The 18,491-nt window shown below is 39.5% G+C and overlaps 2 protein-coding genes across 8 annotated transcripts in view; one reads left to right on the plus strand and one right to left on the minus strand.

Moving 5' to 3' along the window:
• Window positions 1-18,491, minus strand: part of MCM9 (minichromosome maintenance 9 homologous recombination repair factor) — a 146,189-nt gene that overhangs the window by 91,119 nt on the left and 36,579 nt on the right. For 2 of the 7 annotated variants that reach the window (XM_008994957.4, XM_008994956.4), the window contains exon 8: window positions 3,844-4,171. The exons of the other annotated variants lie outside the window; for them this stretch is intronic. In XM_008994957.4, coding sequence (XP_008993205.2) covers window positions 4,140-4,171 — 32 coding nt within the window. In that variant the 3' untranslated portion in view covers window positions 3,844-4,139. Of the gene's footprint in view, window positions 1-3,843; window positions 4,172-18,491 lie in introns of those variants that run through there. 7 annotated transcript variants of the gene reach the window in all.
• On the plus strand, window positions 1,934-17,833 carry ASF1A (anti-silencing function 1A histone chaperone). The gene is made up of 4 exons (XM_002746907.7): window positions 1,934-2,290; window positions 8,784-8,899; window positions 14,032-14,208; window positions 16,059-17,833. The coding sequence occupies exons 1-4, from the start codon at window positions 2,182-2,184 to the stop codon at window positions 16,269-16,271; spliced, it is 615 nt and encodes a 204-aa protein (XP_002746953.1). The 5' UTR covers window positions 1,934-2,181; the 3' UTR covers window positions 16,272-17,833.

Here is an 18,491-nt window from a genome sequence, read left to right on the forward strand (position 1 = left end):
ATTCTTGCAGCTTCCAGTGAAATATCAGGGAGTTTTTTTCTTCTTAAATACTGTTGTATATGACATGTTAAACAAACAAACAAAAAGCCAAATTAGTGGCATCCAGGTAGATCTTCTCAGTTCTTCCCTTCATGCTGCATATCTACCAAAAGTGAGTTTATGACTGATCTCATTGTAACACTTACGGTCAGACTGCAAAATGCACCTGATTTTAACAAGCACAAAATGTCATTTTTATGAGAGTAACTAGATTCTCAAGAGTACCTGTAATAATCAGACAACTGCATACACTAGTCTCACAGGAGTTTCAATCTTCAAATGGTCATTTTATCTTACATAAAATAGTGTCTTACAGCATACAGCAATTTCCACTTTATCGTAGCTAGTGTTAGGACCAGCCCTAATAAGAATGAAGAGTGTATTGTTTATCAGTCACAGAAATCTGCGTCTATCCCCATGGTTTGACTCTTAATACTCTAATGTCACAAACAACTGGGTTTGAAGGTCTTTTCTGGTAGGTCCTATATCTAACTGTTCAATCCACTGACAAAAAAGGAACTCTTCCCCACTCTGACATGGTTTTCCTAAATGTAAGAGGCGCTGATATTAGCTGTCTCACATTAACTTTCAAAAGACCATCAGATGAAAACGTTTCATTAAAAGGCACCTACTTAAGTACGAACAATGCCCAAAGAATGACAAATCAAAATTCTGGGCACTATACTAAGAGAAAATTCTTCCAAAACAGATACTTAAGAATTTTTCTCTCTGAATTTGGCCAAGTTTGGTGGTTTCATTCACAACATTTAAGGAAAAAAGTGATGGTTTATGGATAGCAGGTAATAAAACAACCCTTTACATCACTTACTAAATAGAAACGGTTTAGGCTCACAGACATGTTAAAGCTTCCTCTTTCCCTGCAATGGTAGTCAAGCCGCATAAACGAATCAACGTTTCCTCAGTTCAAACCCGAACTGGTTACAGGCAAGCAAGGGCTCCTGAGAATTTGCTTGCTGTGCTACAAATTTTTATTTACTAACGGTTTAGGTCAAGAATTTTTTTTTGAAGATCAAATGTCTTGCTATGCCTTTGTGTTCTTTTCCCATCTGTTATGTTTGTTGCCCTGTTGGTCTCCTGACACTTCCATTTTCTGTTCTCTCCAAATGGCTGTAACCTGGGGTATAACTAATCACATCGCTTGTGATTCTTTTCTTATTCTAGGACTTTCCAGATCTGGACTCGGAAGACGACGCCCAGGTGCAAGCCCAAAGGTTACCTATTTAGATTTTCCAAGCACAGTGTGTGGAAAATCATTCCTCGCCCTTCATTTTGTGTCTGCTTAACGGCGCTGTCGTGCCCAAACGTAGATACTGGCCAAGAGCTAGATTTCCAAAATGGCTTTGCTCCTTTCGAGCCGACATCGGTCTTTAACATGCAATTTATTTCCACTGCAGCTAATCATTCTCTCTACTCCAAATACTACCCGATACACAGAAAGCTGAACCTAACCCAGTGTAAACACGGACTCTCATCTGCTAAATTCAGCAAGGCCGTCAGAGCCTTTGCACCGATGTAAAAAAAAAAAAAAAAGAAAAAAAAGCGTTAAAACAAAAAACCAAAAAACAAAAAACGCCAAAACACCTCACACGAAACCAACTAGAGGGGCGGGCGTCGCCCGGATCGCGCCCTCCCGCCACGGCCACGCCTCCCCGCCGCGGCCACGCCCCTCGCCTCTCTCCGCGACGCCGGCGGCGGCCTCCGCGCGGGCCTCCCAGCCCTTATTCCACTCACTTTGTTCTCCGCCTTTGTCCTAATCCACACCAGCAGGTGGAGCCGCAGTTAAAGTTTCCGAGTCCATTCCGGGAGCGGGAGCCCATCTTGCTGGCTGCCGAGGCACTCGCTGGAGGAGGAGGGTCAGAGCTCGGGTGCAGCCAATCGAGGGCAACGCTGCTACTTATCAGAGCAGAATGGGCTGTAGTTTAGTGAAATAGGAAAGCTGCAAAACACTGTGGAGTGTTCCCGTGTAAATAAAAAGAGGGAAAAAAAAGTTTCTCAAGTCGCCGCTGCACGACGTCGGGCCGGCGCTGGGGCGGGGGTCTGCGCTCTCCCGGGCGGCCGCGCGCTGGACTTTATTGTGCCGCAACCAGCCCCAGTTCCCATTGTTTGTGTTTTTTTCAAAATATGGCAAAGGTTCAGGTGAACAATGTAGTGGTGCTGGATAATCCTTCTCCTTTCTACAACCCGTTCCAGTTCGAGATCACCTTCGAGTGCATCGAGGACCTGTCTGAAGGTGAGTGCGGCGCCCGCGCACCCGGGCTGTCAGTTGCGGGCTGCAGACGTTGAAAGTTTCCCGGGCCCGGCCTCGCGCTGGGCGGCCGTGCTCGGCGCCGGGCGGCCGCGGGCTCCTCTGCGGAGGGAAACTTGAAGTTGATGGACGACGGCAGCCGAGGCGCGCGCGGCGTTCCGCCGCAGCCCAGGCGTCTGCCGGGCTCAACTTGCGAGGAACTTGTTTGAGCCGAGGAGCGGAGGTAGCCATGTTGTCAGCTTTGTCTGCGAGCGGGCAGCTCGGAGACCGGCACTCGCGCCCGCGGCGCCGCCGGGGGTCGCGCGGGGCTGGCTCCACGACCAGCCTCCACGACCCTCCGGGCTTGGGCACGGAGGCTGGGAAGGGAGAGGCTGTGCGTGTAGTAGCGCCGGCGAGTTCGGAGCGGAGCCATCTTACCCCGAGTCGAGAATTGGGCCAGCGACCCCGGCGCACGGCGCCTTCTCTTGCCCCGCCGCCCGCCTGCCCTCCAGCCCCTGGCGAAAGGCAGGTAGTCAACTCTCTAGAGCTCACAGTGGAGTCGCCTCACTCTCCGGGCTGGCCATGCCCGGCCGCTTCAGAGAGGAGAGCGAGGCTGTCCTCGCGCTGATTTCTGGCTCCCTCGACCAACCAGCAGGGGAGGCGGGCACAGGCTCGGCCCCTCCGCGCCGCGGGCTGGGCGCCGGCGTTCCCCGGGGGCCGCGGGTCCTGTTCGGCCGGTCCTCCTCGGCCGGCGCCCGGGATGCGCCGGGATGCTGGCGCGCAGGCTCCCCAACCAACGTGGACTCCTTTCCCCTAATGACGAAAAGCTAATCTCAGGAAGAGAAATAAGAGCTGAGCTAGGAAGTTACATTTAACCTAAGAGCAGAAATTGGATACTTAAATAATTTCAGGACTTAATCTTTGCCTTCTAAATAGTCTTTAAGACTTTCTTCAAGGACGTGTTGAAATCTAAAATAACTCCACATCCAGATACACAACACACCCTGAACATGAAACACAAACGTAGGCTAGAAAATTAAGGTAAAATACTTAGTCCAAGAATTCTTTATATTTTTTTCTACATGTTTCAAGGTCTTAAAAATACGTATTTTAAAATATGTGTAGTAATATTTAGAAAGCTAAAACGACAATTATCCTTGCTTTTATTTTACTAAAGTAATTCAGTGCTTAATTTGCCAGTTTTGAAGGGGAAAAAGTTTAACTTCATCGATGAGGGACATCTTTGAATTAGAAGTATATTTTTAAAATGCATTGAAGATTTGGCTAATCATAGCATGTAAAACTATTTTCATTTTAAAAACTAGTTTTTAATCTCTAAAATGTATATATCTTATGTGAGTTGTTAACTTTATAAAAACAATATATGTTCATTGTAATAAACTTATAGAAAGTTGTACAGGCATATATAAAGTTAACAGTTCTCTGTGTTAAATACCTTCCCCTATCTCACTCCTTTAGGTAATCACAATTATTACTTTAACATGTGTGCCTCTGTTTTTTAAGACCTATGCAGAGCATAAATACACATATAGGGCAAATTTTAAAAGATAATTCATTTATTAAAATAATTTCAAATAGGCCATTGATAACATTAAGGGGTATTTTTCGTATTACTCTGAAGTCATCTGATTATTCTCTTACGATACTACTATTAATATAAGCATTGCAGCTACCAGCACCATTTTTCACACCCAACAGTCAGTAAATTTTTCTTTTTTATTGCCAATTGCATATAAAAACAGACAAAAGAAAAATCATTGGTCAGTCCATTCCAAATTATACCACAGTGTTCTTCAAATATACCACCAGAAGTTCTTCAAATTACAGGTATTTCTCAAGTGATGCCTTCCATTTTAGGAGTCAGCTCTGAACAAAGAAGATAGATGACTCAGGATGTCGTTATAGATGAAACCAGCCATTCATAGAAGCCAAAACATGTTCCATTTTTAAGTGGGATCCATTCAGAACCCAGCTGAATCACATCAGGGTTTTACAGTACTGGTGTCAAGAATATGCTTATTTCCAATGGTATATTTCACTTCCAAGGCACCATTACTGAGTATTTAGTATTTTAAAAAATATTTTAAGCTGAGTCATGCCAAAGCTGCAAAGGAATCTTTCAAAAAGGGGCCATGACTGTGTACTCCACCTAGAGGCTATGTGGATTTAGGAAATGAGTTTACTTAGCAAAGGTTTCTTATAGGTTCCATACTTTTATATTATAGTTTTTTTAAAAAAAAATTCTTAAACTATAGAAAAAATTTTTCTTTTAAATGAGACAGGGTCTCACTGTGTCACTCAGGCTGGGTGGAGTGCAGTGGTGCAAACACAGCTCCCTACAATCTCAATCAGTCCTCCCACCTCAGCCTCCTGAGTAGCTGAGAAGACGGTCAATGTACCACCATATCAGGCTAATTTTTTAGTTTTTTGTAGAAATGGAGTCTTGCCATGTTACCCAAGCTTGTCTCGAACCTCTGGACTCAAGCAGTCCTCCCACCCCTGCCTCCCAAAGTTTTGTGATTATAATCACTGCATCCAGCCCAAATTATAGAATATTTTGAAAAGAATTTTCTTTATGAGTTACTTTGTCTCAAGTCTCAAAGCGGAGTTTGGCCACCATTTTTCATACTTTTGTTAATAGCCCCCAAACATTCACTCTCCTAGACCTGCCCTGTAGCTTTGCTTCAGAAAAAGCCTTGAGGAATATCTGTTCTTAAGATAATTTGGTTCTAATATAAGGCTTATATTAGGAGTTAAAACAGTCTTTAAAAATGGGAGGTGCTGAGGCTTTAATGTCTGAGAGATAGAAGACCCTGGATGTGCTTGATGGTCAACGACACCTATACAGGTTTTGATTGACCATCCTGCCATTCTTAAGTTTACATCTTCATTACAACTACTCTCAATTGAATACTTAAATACTAAAATTGAGCATGGTGCTTCATACTTTCCAACTTCAGTTTGTTCTAATTCCAAAGCCTAGATACTTTCCACTAGACCACAGGTCTTCCCAAGTAGTGTAATTAGCTAAAAATTCCCTTGATGACTTCCCTCATTCACTCACTCTCACCACAAATGGAAATACTTTCAGGCTGGGTAAATCATTTAATCATGGTTACCATGATTAAATAAAACAATTAGTTACCTTTAAAATAAATGAACAAATTTCTTCAACTGAGAACTTATGTAAAACATCTGACCTTACCCTTTCTCCCTCAAATACAGGGGGCAGAGGAATTACAAGAAAGCTGAGAAGTTGGGTTAAAAAAAAAAAAACTGATGCCAATGTATAAAAAAAGTACTGGGCATGTAAAACTCAGTAACTATAGCAAGCATCCCATAAACATAAATATCAATGTACAAGCGCTCCCTGAGTTGCAGCCTGTTCTTGTTAAGGCTAGATTATCTCTTCATTCCTTCTGCTCTCACTTCCCCTACAAATAAATTCCCTTATTCCACTGCTAATTTCAGAGCTAGAGAGAATTTATTTTCCCAGTTAGGTTTTTGGAAGAAGCCTGGGGTTTGTAGTTACAGAGGCATAGCTTGGATTCTGATTCTTTGATGTACAAACTGTATGAATTTGCACCAGATTACTTAACCTCTCAGAGTCTCAACTTTCTTATTTGCGTATGGGGATAATTTTATCCATATGATAGAGCTGTTGAGGTTTAAACAATAGGTGTGAAGTGGCAGGACTAATGCCCAGCATGTAGTATTTTCTAAAATAGGTGTATCAATTATTGCTGTGTTCCTATGCCAGTCCACAAATGCCAATTTATACCACTTAGGATCAAGGGCATTATATGTAGTGGTACAATTACATATGAAATTAAAATGTCATGAAAACCTTGTGTGTTGGGGGGGGGGTTTGTTTGTTTTTGAGGCAGTCTCATTCTGTCGCCCAGGCTGGAGTGTAGTGGCACGATCTCGGCTCACTGCAACCTCTACCTCCTGGGTTGAAGCGATTCTTGTGCCTCAGCCTCCCGAGTAGCTGGGATCACAGGCATGCACCACCACACCCCCCCTAATTTTTGTATTTTTAGTAGAGATAGTGTTTTACCCTGTTTGCCAGGCTGGTCTCAAACTCCTGACCTCAAGCGATCCAGCCACCTCAGCCTCCCAAAATGCTGAGATTATAGTCGTGAGCCATCGCCAGCCACTGTATGTGGTAATTCCTAGTGTTATCCTCACTTGGGTAGTTTAGTACCTTTCACACCACTTTCTTAAAACAGTTTCTTCATTTGGCTTTTGGGTCACCTACCTCATTTTGCCACTTGTTTTGTAACTTACTTTGTTTCTTTGTCTTATTGTCCTCTGATCTTTGGAGGGCTCAAATCTCCCTAGAGCAAGCCCATCTATTTTTATGGCTTTACGTATCACGGACAGTCTCCAAAAATTTTTTTTTTTTTTTTTTTTTTTTTTATTGAGACGGAGTTTTGCTCTTGTTACCCAGGCTGGAGTGCAATGGCGCAATCTCGGCTCACCGCAACCTCTGCCTCCTGGGTTCAGGCAATTCTCCTGCCTCAGCCTCCTGAGTAGCTGGGATTACAGGCACACGCCACCATGCCCAGCTAATTTTTTGTATTTTTAGTAGAGACGGGGTTTCACCGTGTTGACCAGAATGGTCTCAATCTCTTGACCTCGTGATCCACCCGCCTCGGCGCCTATTTAGTATCTCCACTTAGCTAGCTAGCAGACATCTCAAATATATCCAAAACGAACTCCTTATTGTTCCCCCACCAGAGTCATCCCCCTGCAAAAGTGGCTCCTGTTGCTTTCATCTTCAGAATTTTATCTAGAATGTAACTTTTGCATAGCCCCATGGCCTCAGGAGGTCCATGCCACCATAATTTCTTGCCTCAATTGTTGAAATATTGTTTCTTCTCTTGCTCTCTTACATTCTGTATTGAACACAGCAGTCAAAGCATTCCTTTTAAAATGAAAGTTGGACCCTGTCACTGCTCTGCTGAAAACCCTCTGATGGTTTCCCATGCCACTCAGTGTTAAAGCCAGAGTCTTTATGATGGCCTTGAAAACTGCATAATCTGGCTTTTCCCGGCATCCTCAATCATAGGGTTGGTTGCTTTCCCCCTTACTTTCATTCTGCTCCAGCCCTGGCCGCCTTGCTCTTTCTTGCCAAGCATGCCCTACCTCTGGGCCTTTGTATTTGCTGTTCCCTCTCATGAGATACTCATATGGCCTGCTTCCTCTCTATCTCCATCAACAGATGATCTCAGATGTCAGATGCACAACCCTGCATCTGGAAATGTGCTGGAAGCTGGAAATATAAGTGGTCTAGGTCTAGCCATGACATAATAGGTCCTCAGAAATACTGACTTAATAAGAAAAAAATAAAAAATTAAAGGAGATTTCAGTTGATTATAGTTTATAATACAGTATAAATAAGCGGTGCATTACTATTTCTGTTATCAATTTAGGGAACAAAAATATCTACACAGTTACACAAAAATGGCAACACATGGTGGCACTAACTAGATTTAATGAGTGACCCAGAAACTAACCCTTTGGGAGTGCTTGTGTAACAGTGTGGAGAATGCAAGAGGCAGGCCCCACAGTGCAAAATGCCCAAAGAAGATGAAGAGGTCTTTCAGAGATGATTTGTATTACATGGTTGTCTTCTTCCCTCTACTAAACAGGAGTCTCCTCCAAAGAGTTCTGTTCATCTCTGGGTTCATTTCACAGAATACATTATAAAACATACTCAATAAAATCTGCTCTACTGAATTATATGTAATGCCTTGGTTTCACCTGAGTGAATGTCTTATCCTCCTGCCTATCTCCACTGTGTATAATCTATTTTATTACGTGGTGTAAAAATGCTGGTTTCCTCTTCCCAATTTAAAGAATGTATGACACGAGGGGGTGCCATAAGGAAAAAACCTCGACTGTTGTCCTTTGACAGTTGATGAGCTGAAGCCACTTCCAAGCTGTATGGGGGGTTTTGTAATAATAATTTTTCTACTTTGGAGCTCTGTGATGATTTGGATCTCTACAACACAGTATAGGGCTGTCCTTCCAAAGTGTGTTGAGGAGGGCATTAAAAGATGACATACAAGAAAGGGGGGATTCCATAACCAAATAAATTTGGGAAATGCTGGATTAATGTTACTGGTGTTCTTTACCGAAGGAGGTCGTAGAAAACTTACTATGTCAGTGTGCTTTATGAATCCTCAAGACAAGGTTTACAGCATTTCCCAAGCGTTTGGCTATGTTATCTTTCTTGTGAGGCACTGCCCAGGAACTAGTGTTTCATAAGAGTATTTTGAGAAACTCTGATATGTATGAACGCTAGTAAGAACTTTGTAAGGAGCATTTTACTGCCTTTCTGGATTTTCTGCTATGAGAAGCCAATTGAAACAGCCAGTAAATGGCCAAGTGGACATTAAAAGGGTCTTTGATGTCATCTGGTAATGTAATTACTGAATACGAAATAATTCTTTGGTTTTCTTAACCCTAGACTTGGAATGGAAAATTATATATGTGGGCTCTGCAGAAAGTGAAGAATACGATCAAGTTTTAGACTCTGTTTTAGTGGGTCCTGTTCCTGCAGGAAGGCATATGTTTGTATTTCAGGTAAGATTAATCTTGGTAAATGTGTATGCCAAATATGTTTCAAAGTAGACTCTATTATCTATTATCTTAAACCTTATCCCTTTCCTTTGGGTTAAGTAACTCTGTTTCTGCTGCATTCACTTTTAATCTGCTTCCATCATGTTTTAGGCGGTGTGTCACAAAGGAACTCTACTCCCTGGTTTTATATGCTGATAGATGTTAATGTGATGTTTACTTTAGGGAGATGCATAGCCTACGGTAAACCTTTTACTGTATCATGGCACACAGGGTGGTAAATTTTGGGCTTTTCCTGTGAATAGCACCTCAGTTATCAGTCTTCCTGGGTGGCTGTCTAGCAACCTAAAACATGGATTCAAAATATGTATAAACTGGCATTGTTAGTAATATGCATCTTCAGTTTATGGTTTCAGCCACTATAACCGATGATGATGTAACAAAAACAACTTTATTTCAGCATAATCAGTAGTTGAGCTCAGTTAAGAAATATGTTTGGTGGATAGAGATGTGCGATCTTGGGTCACTGGAATGACATTCCAGAGTTTACTAAAGCATCTAATAATTTACATTGTCTTATAGAGGACTACTTTTGCAAATTAACTACCCAGTAGTTATTTGGGAGAAGTTCTAATAAAAATTATGTTCTTAGATACCACTTCGAGTATTTGGATCTATACCAAGGTTTCGGACATTGTCTTCTATATTCAAAAGTGTTACTTCTTTTAATCCACGTTAAACTGCTATATAAAACCATTCAATTATTCCTCAGTTATGCATGCTTATTTGTAAGGGAGATATTTATAATAGACCAAAGAGTAACTAGCCCTAGGTTTTTTAAAACTACTATTAATTTCTGTTACAAGTATTTCAACCCAAAAAAGTCCCATAAGTTAAGTGGAACTCACTGAAAAGACTTAATCCAGAAAGAAAATCTAACTATTTGTATCCCTGACCTCTGTTTTCTCACTTCACAGATGGGACCAATTTAAATGAATACTCTTGGTCAACTAATCCCATCAGAAACTGGTAAAGAATTACTTAGACACATGCCATCTCTAGAGATGCTACCTTTCCCTCCCCTGTCCTAAATACAGAATTTAGAATCTTGGCTTCCTAGTCTTAGTACTTTTGAATAAAAAACAAATAATTTAGTTATGTAAAGAAATGCCTAAGAAAAGCTCAAATATATTAATTAAATATATGAATTAAAAGTGCTGTTAATCAAAGTTGTATGAATGCATAACCCTGCAAAAGACATGGGAAACAGAATGCCCTGTTCTGTAGGAGGAAGCACTGCAGTTACAGATATAGGTCAAATCCCGATACCTCTGCTTATTAGCCATGTGTGACTTTACCTCCCTAACCTCCCTTAATCACTCCAGTCTTCTATAAAATGTGAATAATATTCTATCTCATTAAAATGTTACGGGGAATAAAACAGTACAATAACTGATAAATAGTGTCCTATTCCTATAGTTAGAACTACATTTTTATTCTCTTACCTTCTTGAAATTGTTATATAAAAAAGCAGGACTTGATATGACCCACAGGCCTAGGACCCATACTTTACTGATAATTCATGATACAATAAAAGAAACCAGGGTTGGCATGTACTAATATGCCTCTTTTGCTACTATAAGAACTTACAGATAAATGCCTTGTTACTGAAATAAACCCTTGAAAATCTTTTCTTTGTGTTATTAAGAATACTCCTAAGTTTTTGGCTGAAAGTGCTGTAGGAAAAAATTTTATTCAAAAATATTTCCTACTGGTGATCTTCATGTAGTTTTACCTTGATACCAGTGTACATGTTGCCAAAAAGAACAGGAGGCACAATGTATGTTCAGCCTAAAGGTTTTATAAAATTAACCGTTATCAACAGAAAGACTAAATTACAGATTTTGTTTTGTGTTTTTAAACTGCTATGGTAACCTCCTGGTCTGCCATGATTTTGCCTCTCTAAATAGTTAAATATGTCTTTCTTCTGAGTGAGTCAAAGGCTAGCAGGAAGATGTCCAGACATCTGCCTTGTATTGCCAGCTAGAGTCAAAACAAAGATCTCTGCTCATCACTTCTCCATCCTAAATTATTGGAAAGACCTAGAAGTTTCTCTACTCAAATTTGCTCAAACTGAATCTTTTTCAAATTTTAAAGTGCTTTTAACAATTGTTTTATATTTGCAACAAATTTTAAAACAGAAACATGCCAAGAACCAATTTACTGAAGGGAAGGGAAGCAATGTGGAGGAAGAGTTCTCATAGCAGTACTGAACTATTATATATTTCCCATCTCCACCCACTTCCAGGTACATTAGAATCTGTTTGGGTACACTGGAAGTGATCTAACCCCTCTGGGCAGGGGTGCATAGGATCTCTAAGACAAATAGCATATTCTCAGGGACAAGGGTGGCTGTTCCTATCCTGATGTCTTTCCAAAGAGATCATAAACCCCTTCAGGGCAGGAACTGAGTTACCAAAGAATTCCAAAATACTAAGTGCTCAGTGCTGAGCCACACATGATATTGTAAAGATGAACTGGATGGGACTCCTGCCCTGGGTAAAGCATAGCATCTAGAAGAGAAGACTGAAGAATAAATATATTTAGATCATAGAACATACATTCTTAGAGGATTTGTGACAAGAAATATCTGCACATAAAGGAATCTATTGATTCCACCTTCTAAGTTAGAAAGGGCTGGCCGCGTACGGTGGCTTATGCCTGTAATCCCAGCACTTTGGGAGGCCGATGCAGGTGGATCATGAGGTCAAGAGATCAAGACCATCCAGGCCAACACGATGAAACCCTGTCTCTACTAAAAATACAAAAAAATTAGCCGGGCGTGGTGGCACATGCCTGTGGTCCCAGCTACTCCAGAGGCTGAGGCAGATAAATAACTTGAACCCAGGAGGCGGAGGTTGCAGTGAGCCGAGATTGTGCCACTGCACTCCAGCCTGGTGACAGAGCAAGACTCCATCTCAAAAAGAAAAAAAGAAAGGGCTTCACTGAGAATACACTCCCCCCAATTTTTTTTTTTTTTTTTTTGGAGAATAAGCTCCAAAAAAGATTAAAAGATGAATTTTTCAGGATGTGAGCGAAGGACCTTTCAGGCCAAGGGAACAGTATGTTAGAGGCACAGAGGGTAAGAGAATTCTTTTTTAAACTTAATTGTTTTTGTTTGTGTAGAGCTGGAGTTTCGCCATGTTGCCCAGGCTGACCTTAAACTCTTAGGCTCAACTGATCCGCCCATCTTAGCCTCCCAAAGTGCTAGGATTCCAGGCGTGAGCCACGGTGCCTGGACAGTGTGAAAGATTATCACCACGTTTTAAAGAACCTGTGTAATTTGTATCTCTATAACAAGGGTGGAGTTAAAGTAGGTATGAATGGAGATGTTGGTTGGAGACAAACTGAGAAGGGCCTTATCAATGAACGTAAAGAACTGGGATTTTATCCCTCAGAAAATGGAATACTCCTCTGAGGGTTTTAATAACCTAAGGTTTTAAAACCAAAGAGAAAGTAGCAGATCTATATTAATGCTGGTAGCAGCGCAAATGACAGGCTAGAGCTGGGGAAACCAGTTAGACAATTTTAAGCAATATTTCAGATGGGAGATGAAATGAATTCAGCCTTCAGAAAAGAAAACTGTTGAGACTGACTAGATGTGGGAGATAAGGGAGTGAGGGTGACTCAGGTTTTTAGCCTAGGAGACTAAGTAGTGATTTTATGCCTTTTTGTATCATCTACCTTTGGTAGGCATACGGTAAATATTAGCCTTCAATTTTCCCAAGCTATGGCATTGGCTAAAGTGTTCATGTAGGCCCAGGAATATTCTTTGGTCCCCTGGCAACAAACAGGTAAGCTAATTCACTGGGTCTTGATATCCATTTACCACCCAGATGGCTGCTTCAGATGCCTCAGCTATCCCTGCCTGTGTTCTGCAGCCTGTGGCTCCTTCCATCCGGTTGTCTCATTCTTTTTAAATTATTAGTATGTCTCCTGCATACTACCAGGGATGGGGCCCTGCCCTTCGCGTATGCTCCTAGTCTAGTCTAACTTGCTTGATTTACTTTCTGCATTCCTCAAGGTTCACCTGACAATAGTTTGATTTAAAACAAGGTCTTTGACATCTGCCTAAAACAATCTTTACCTTTGTTGGTTTCCACATTATGTGTGGTTTAAACAGCATATTATATTGTAGAGTCTAGCAAAGTGACTACTCATAATATAGGATTATTAATATTTTTTGAAAATCTGCTATGTAGCTATTTCCATCTCATTTTCTTTTTTTTTTTTTTTTTTTTGAGATAAGAGTCTTAGTTCTGTTGCCAGAATGGAGTGCAGTGGTGCTGTCTCAGCTCACTGCAACCTCTGTCTCCCGAGTTCAAGCAATTCTCCTGCCTCAGCCTCCCTGGTAGCTGAGACTACAGGTGTGCGCCACCATGCCCAGCTAATTTTTGTATTTTTAGTAGAGTTGGGGTTTCACCAGGCCAGGATGGTCTTGATCTCTTGACCTTGTGATCTGCCCGCCTCAGCTTCCCAAAGTGCTGGGATTACAGACGTGAGTCACCACACCCGACCAAAGGTTATTTTTTACACCTTTCTTTATTGTACCGAAATGTGATCTCTGAGGCTGTTCAGTTTTATACTAATTTACTGTTAGAATACCTGTGGGGGTGGTTGAGTGGGTATGAGAATATAAGTATCCTGGGTTGAAGAGGGAAAATGGTATAATAAACATTTGCTGCCAACAGGCTATGAGGAGCTAATTTAATACTCACTAATTTAGGTCTGAATTTTATGACTGAAAAGGTTAAAATCGGTTACTGACTATAAAGGTTTTATAATGAGTATTGCATAATCCCTCATGAACCACCATGCAGTATAACCAGAATTTCTTCCTTCTAGAAGTGTAGTCATGCTTTCAAGTATTGAGGGTCCTTAGATACACTGTGGCAAAACATGAACTGTCATTTCTAGCTTATTATAAGTCAGTCAAAAATAAGCATTTGCCTTCCCAGTATGATTTTCAAGTTTTTGTTGTTGCATCTTCAACTGATGGTTCTAGATAACCGAAACTCCAGTCTGGCCTGCCGTTAACGGCCTTTTGTATGTGTGTCTTTCTTTTTAAATTATTCTAGGCTGATGCACCTAATCCAGGACTCATTCCAGATGCAGATGCAGTAGGTGTAACTGTTGTGCTAATTACTTGCACCTATCGAGGACAAGAATTTATTAGAGTTGGCTATTATGTAAATAATGAATATACCGAGACAGAATTAAGGGAAAATCCGCCAGTAAAACCAGACTTTTCTAAGGTAATGTTCTTACTATTCCTTTTTAACTACTTTTACTATACAATTTTTAAAGCAGTTGCTATTGCAGTTTCATAGTACGCTATTAAAATGGCTTTGACACAAAATAAATTTGAGGTCCTTATGCCAACTGGGCAAACTAATTATTGTTCCATTACCATGAATGACTTCAAATCCTACTCCAGATGAGTCATTAGTAATTAATGTGGGCAGACACCTTGAGCATCTCTGGACGGTTTAGAAAAATCAAAGTACCTCTTTTTCTTTTTTTTTTCCCCGAGATAGCGTCTTGCTCTGTTGCCTAGGCTGGAGTGCAGTGGCGCAATCTTGGCTCACTGCAACCTCTGCCTCCCAGGTTCAAGCAATTCTCCTGCCTCAGCCTCCCAAGTAGCTGGGGCTACAGGTGTATGCCACCACACCCAACTGATTTTTGTATTTTTAGTAGAGACAGAGTTTTACCATGTTGGCCAGGCTAGTCTTGAACTCCTGACCTCAAGTGATCTGCCTGCCTTGACCTCCTAAAGTGCTGGGATTACAGGCACGAGCCACTACACCCGGCAAAAGTACCTCTTGTAAGAGACAGGACTTTGTTTATGGCTTTCTGTATAGCTTTTCCCATACATCATGATTCTGTTCATTTCAAGCTTTAGGACATATAAATTTGTTTTTGTTGTACTGATTATTCAATGATGATATTTTTGTGTGTAACTCTTCCCAAAATTGTGTGAGAAAGTTTTGTGTTTGTTTTTCCTATGAACATGGTTATCTTTTTTTTTTTTTTTTTTTTTTTTTTTGAGACGGAGTTTCGCTCTTGTTACCCAGGCTGGAGTGCAATGGCACAATCTTGGCTCACCAAAACCTAGGCCTCGTGGGTTCAGGCAATTCTCCTGCCTCAGCCTCCTGAGTAGCTGGGATTACAGGCACGCACCACCATGCCCAGCTAATTTTTTGTATTTTTAGTAGATACGGGGTTTCACCATGTTGACCAGAATGGTCTCGATCTCTTGAACGTGGTTATCTTAAAACATGTATATGCTTTGCTTTATCTGCTATTCTTAGAGGTTAGACTAACGGTCTTAAATATTTCTGGTAACTGAAAACAGCTTAAATTCTGAGAAGTGAATCTATGATTCAGCATTCTTAAAGATACTTAGTCCTTTCTGATTTTTCACTGGGAACTATAATAGTTTGGTAACTGATGATTTTGTGAGAGTGCAAAGTAAATGAAGTTAAACATGACACTCTCTCTGCCAGATCATATAAGAAAAATTACATGGCAATAGAATAGAATTTATTTATCCTTTCTGATAATAAGCCAGGACTATATTTCAGCCTTGTTGTGGCACCTTCCACTGATCCAATTTGTTATCTCTAAAGCGCCTTGTATAACAGAAAAGAAAAGAACAGGACTACTGTTTCTAAGAATGAGCCATCTTTGAAAGGTATAGGAAACCACTAATAATAAGTTGTATTATTGTTTGCTTTAAAACATGTCAATCTAAACAACAGAGTATCTTGTTAAATAATGCATCTTCTACAGCATTCACTTTCAAAAAAAAGAGGATTCTTTCTTTTAGAAAACAGAAGTATAGGAGTTAAGTAGGTAAAGAGCCAGATGAATCCCCTCAGATTCTCCATATCTTGTTTCTGTTCATCTAAAATAACTTCTCTGCTATAGCCCTAGTCCTTACATCTTATTAATTATATTTAAGGTATTTTATTTGAATTATACCTTTGTATATGAACTTAACCTTTTAGGAGTACTAATGTGAACCATTTCATAAGCTCCTATTTGCACATAGTGATCTAACTTTCTTAGTGTTTACCATCTGTATGTTTCCTTTTTCCTCTAGCTTCAAAGGAATATTTTGGCATCTAATCCCAGGGTCACAAGATTCCACATTAATTGGGAAGATAACACAGAAAAACTGGAAGATACAGAGAGTAGTAATCCAAATCTACAGTCACTTCTTTCAACAGATGCATTACCTTCAGCATCAAAGGGATGGTCCACATCAGAAAACTCACTAAATGTCATGTTAGAATCCCACATGGACTGCATGTGACCACCTACCATCCCTTTAGTACAAATTAAGCTATTAAAAATACACAGAACTATTTCCCTGAAATTCCGTAAGTACATAGTTAAAACAAAATGTGAAGAATTTGTTTAAAAACATCCTGTAGAAAGTTTATAAGAAAACCAGTATTTGAACAAATTGTGGAATATAAATACAACTATTTTTAAATAATTTTTTTCTCTAATGTGTTACTTTATTTGTTCTGAAACTAATCTGATTAAAGCATATATATTATTTTCTTCTCCTTTATATGTAATGAAAGCACTTAAAAAGAAACATGAATCATTAGACCAGGTTGTAAAGATGTCTTAGCCTCCCGGACAAAATCTTTGGACCACTATTTTACTGACCTTTGAAAGAACAAAGTTTACTTCAACTAAAATGTTTCTTCCTGTGAAGACATATAGTGTCATTTTAATTTAAGGGGCAAATTTCCATTCTTTTTTGGCATGTCTTTAAAAATAGGGTTTGAAATCAACTATGTGCTACCAAGAACTTTAGGATCCGATTTTTCCAAGCCACCTTCAAGCCTCTTAATGGCTACTATTATAGTTCATGCAATGCTGGACAGCATTTGCTTTGCTTTGTAAGAAAATAACAAATGTGGCTAATTGTTTATAAGGTCCCTGGCTATGGTTTTTGTTTTTATAACAGAGTTTAGAATATCAGAGCATTTCTTGAATCATATATCATTTATTGCCCAGTGAATTCAAGACCAAATACAATATTGGGAGAAAATACGAACTCCCTATGTTTAAGAATAAGAGATTATAATGGCTCAAATTTATTCATTTGATTGCTAAAAATACCATGAACTTTAAAAATTCTTTTAATAGATCATATTATTGGCAGTATTTATATAAAAACCATGGATTTAGAAAGGTATATTTAGCTTTATCCTAATAGATACGTTACTATTTTGGAAATATATCTATTTTCACACCAGTAGTACTCTTCCCCATTTCCTCTGCCACTCGTGCAGAATGAAATAAGGCATATTTGTGGTTCACATACTCTAGACAGCTTTTCCAACAAGCTTTTGAAAAGCAATCTTGGAAAGGAATTCATTAACTAAATGGGCTAAATGATGTTTCTTTTTCTTTGAGAGTTAAGTCCTTCCTTAAAAAGTTTCTTATGCTCCATAAAATTAAGGGTAGAATATTTTCATTATTCTTGCAGCTAAGCAAGACAGCCATATGATGCAGGTTATGCAGTGCCTTCATATCTAAAACTTTTATACTGCACTTTTTAAAGCTTTTTTGTTGAGGAAAGGAAAAGGGCATTTGTCTAAATACGGATTCTGAGTTGTATATATTTCCTATCATTCTAAAAAAGTGAATTTGTGAAGCAAAGTTTTGCCAGATGTTAAACTTTGAATTTAATATACCAATTATTAAAATATTGTCCATTAACTAGTTCATAACTTTTAAAAGTAAAATACTTCTGACTGTTAAATATATATAAAGAAAATTTCATTTGTCTAATTGCAATTAAAAGAAAAATGTTAAAATATTAAAATGAAAATAAAAGCATTACTTTCCAACAAAGAGCTCAGTGGTTAATATAATAGGAACAACATATGTGCTTATTAGAAATAAAGCATATATAAGCCATATCACCAAATAAAGCAACTTACTGCTGAGTTTTTATTCTGACTAATTATAACAATCTACTTGTAGTGACATCAAAGGGTTAGGTTTTTATATCAGTTTGTAAATAGACAACCAATTTTCACTTAAGCTTGGGACATGGAAACCATTACCTTTCCTTATCTTAAATTTTATCACACTAAGAATTTTTTAAAATTAATGACTGAAAAAAGATTTAGAATTCAAACATTAGAAACTAAAAAACTGTAGCACATAGGTTTTCGGTTTTTTTTCCTCTGGTCTAGCCTCATTTACCGATACTATATCCGAAGAACTGTTTTCCACCCTTTTGGTCATAGTAAATAGCTGTGTCCTGAGACTATAAACATGAACCAATGACTTATGCCACTAAGAAGATAGGTGAATAGGATGGAGGCATTAAGCATGTTATTTGGGCTGAGAAAACATTCCAGAAGTCTGAGGAAGCATGCATGCATTTGGCCATCCAAAACCTTATACAATTTTAGGCTCCCATGTAACTATACCCTCTAATTTTACGATTTGGGGTTTCTAGCTTTCCTAACAATGTCTATCAAAACTTTTTACCATAATGCAT

The sequence above is a fragment of the Callithrix jacchus genome, chromosome 4, assembly GCF_049354715.1.
Source record: "Callithrix jacchus isolate 240 chromosome 4, calJac240_pri, whole genome shotgun sequence".
Classification (NCBI taxonomy): domain Eukaryota; kingdom Metazoa; phylum Chordata; class Mammalia; order Primates; family Cebidae; genus Callithrix; species Callithrix jacchus.